Source organism: Limulus polyphemus, unplaced genomic scaffold (genome assembly GCF_000517525.1).
Source record: "Limulus polyphemus unplaced genomic scaffold, Limulus_polyphemus-2.1.2 Scaffold1535, whole genome shotgun sequence".
Taxonomy (NCBI): domain Eukaryota; kingdom Metazoa; phylum Arthropoda; class Merostomata; order Xiphosura; family Limulidae; genus Limulus; species Limulus polyphemus.
In genome coordinates, this window is record NW_013667145.1 from 123,975 (window position 1) to 126,811 (window position 2,837).

A 2,837-nucleotide genomic window follows, 5' to 3' on the forward strand; every position below is an offset into this window, starting at 1 on the left:
TCATCACCACCCACCGCCAACTCTTGGGCTACTCTTTTACCAACGAATAGTGGGATTGACCGTCACATTATAACGCCCCCAAGGCGTCCACGTCGGTCTAGTAGCAAAATATTAATGATTCCCAACGCCCGACGTTTCGATATCATCGATGATCCTTTTGAAAAAGTAGAAACGAAATCAGTGAAATGCAGTTTATATAAGTATTTCACTCACGCAACAAAAACAACGATTAGCTTAGTATTAAAAGTATATAGTTTTGAGCTCAACGGAAGATTTTGTAGATAATAACAATTCGTTTAATTTGTTCTTGTCTTGATATGAGTCTTGTAAACAACACCTGTTATATCAATTTGAACTGTGTGACAAAATGAATCCAAATATAGAGTTGATACTAAAGTAAAATAAACATTAAAATTTTTATTAGTTCTTATCTTTCAACCCTCTATCTTTGTTTATAAATCATTAATAGCAACTGTTTAAATACCTACTTGACCTTTTCCTTTAGAAATTCGTTAAGCCTAACTTGTCTTAAAATATTGAAGTTAGAGAATGGGTTGAACAATTACTAAGTTTTTGTTATATTTTTTCAGATGACGTTTCGAGCTAGCGTTCTTCGTCAGATCCAACAGCTTCAACGATCTGAAGAAGAGCTCTAGCTCAAAACTTCATTCTTCTTTAAACAAAAATATAACAAAAGCTCGGCGATCGTTCAACCTATTCTTAGTTTCGATAGCTTTGTCGCCTATGCAGTTTTAACTATATTTCTTTTTATAAGATATTGAAGGAAAAAGGTTCTCGATACTCACGAATGCATTTTCCCGCTTCTCTGACTTTTTTGTTGTTTCAGAATGCCTAAAGACTACAGGATATTAGAGAAAAGGCTTTCCGTTACTAAAAGAAATGTCAGAGTAACTCCTAAGTTTCTGAATATTTATCATTTGATAGCGACAATAGATATAGTTTCTACATTTACCGTGCCCTACATGGTTTCTCCTATCTCGCATACAACAATTTACAAATTTGTGACTACATTTAATTTGATAGTGATAGTATATATAGATATAGTTTCTACATTTACCGTGCCCTACATGGTTTCTCCTATCTCGCATACAACAATTTACAAATTTGTGACTACATTTAATTTGATAGTGATAGTATATATAGATATAGTTTCTTTGTTCGATTATACACTAACTGTCGACATTCACCGTAACCCTGAAGTTTCTATTATCTCGCATACAACAATTTACAAATTTGTAACTACATTTAATTTGATAGTGATAGTATATATAGATATAGTTTCTTTGTTCGATTATACACTAACTGTCGACATTCACCGTAACCCTGAAGTTTCTATTATCTCGCATACGACATCTTTACAATGAGGTGACTGCCTAATATTCGAGGGTTGTAACAATAATGTTTATTTTATCAGTTTTGAAACTTACGTATATTTCTTTTTCGAAATTAATACAGAGGGAGAGAGAGAAAGAAATTAACAGGCAGTCAGATAGCAACGTTTTACAAAATATGCAAACTTACCGACAAGTGCTCCATCTTGCGACAAAGTTGCAGAACTCGTCTCGTTCCAATCACATTAATGTCGACAGACTGTCTGCAAGTACAAAAATAAACTTGGGTACCCACTATATTATACATCTGCGGGGACATAGTTGTGAAATAAAATTACCAAAGACATCGACGTCAATGTTGCCAAGGGACTTTGTTGTTATAATAACTTTAGTTTGACACATTAATTTTAACATAAATTCTGGTAAAAAGAAACTAATAAAATCTGCATACCCCATTGATACCGACAGCTTGTATTCGATGTTTTGTTATTATAGCTATTCGAATGACTTTCCTCACATTCACAGATAGACGATTGTTTGCCATTTATTCGAAAATTACAAGCATAATTATTCACAGTTCCGGAATCCCGCTTTACTTAAACTGGGTGTGGGACCATTGAAACATAAAATGGAGCCAAATCTAAAATTAGATCACTGAACGGCATTAGTTTGAAGGCCAACGACAAGTTCGGGGAACCAGACACCCTGGCTAAAATCGGCCCCGATTTTTCATTACCTAAACCTTGTCACATATATAAAGTCTTTAAAGGCCTTTCAATACTGACATTAAGCACAAGCATAACAAGCTACTACTTGGGATCTAAGGCTTTCAGGTGTCTCCCACGGGTGAGCTAAAAATAATATTTAAGATAAAATACATTCACTCTTTTGTCTCTCGCTCTTTCCAAGACCAGCACTGCGTTCTCTGCAACATTAAATAATTCAAGACCAGCATTGCGTTCTCTGCAACATTAAATAATTCAAGACCAGCATTGCGTTCTCTGCAACATTAAATAATTCAAGACCAGCACTGCGTTCTCTACAACATTAAATAATTCAAGACCAGCACTGCGTTCTCTGCAACATTAAATAATTCAAGACCAGCATTGCGTTCTCTGCAACATTAAATAATTCAAGACCAGCACTGCGTTCTCTGCAACATTAAATAATTCAAGACCAGCATTGCGTTCTCTGCAACATTAAATAATTCAAGACCAGCACTGCGTTCTCTACAACATTAAATAAATATCCATATATAGAAATCTACAGTCCAATCTGGTGAGGTTAATTTTCTCAGTTATTTTTAAATCTTAAAACGTGTTTATAATTTGTTTAGGGTTAAGGGTTCTCTTTCTGAATCAAAGTTTTCAACAGATAAAGAAGATATAATAGTACAGACACACAGTGTAGTAGCATTTAACAGAAAAAAGTAAGATAAACTCAATTGTGATTGAATAGTTATATATATTGCTATATGTTAATTCT

At 34.1% G+C, this 2,837-nt stretch overlaps 1 protein-coding gene across 1 annotated transcript in view; it reads right to left on the reverse strand.

Annotated features, from left to right (window-relative positions):
• Positions 1–2,837, reverse strand: part of LOC106463985 (putative fatty acyl-CoA reductase CG5065) — a 25,973-nt gene that overhangs the window by 6,207 nt on the left and 16,929 nt on the right. The window contains exon 4 of the mRNA XM_022391638.1: positions 1,543–1,615. Within this exon, the coding sequence (XP_022247346.1) occupies positions 1,543–1,615 (73 nt within the window). The remainder of the gene's footprint in view (positions 1–1,542; positions 1,616–2,837) is intronic.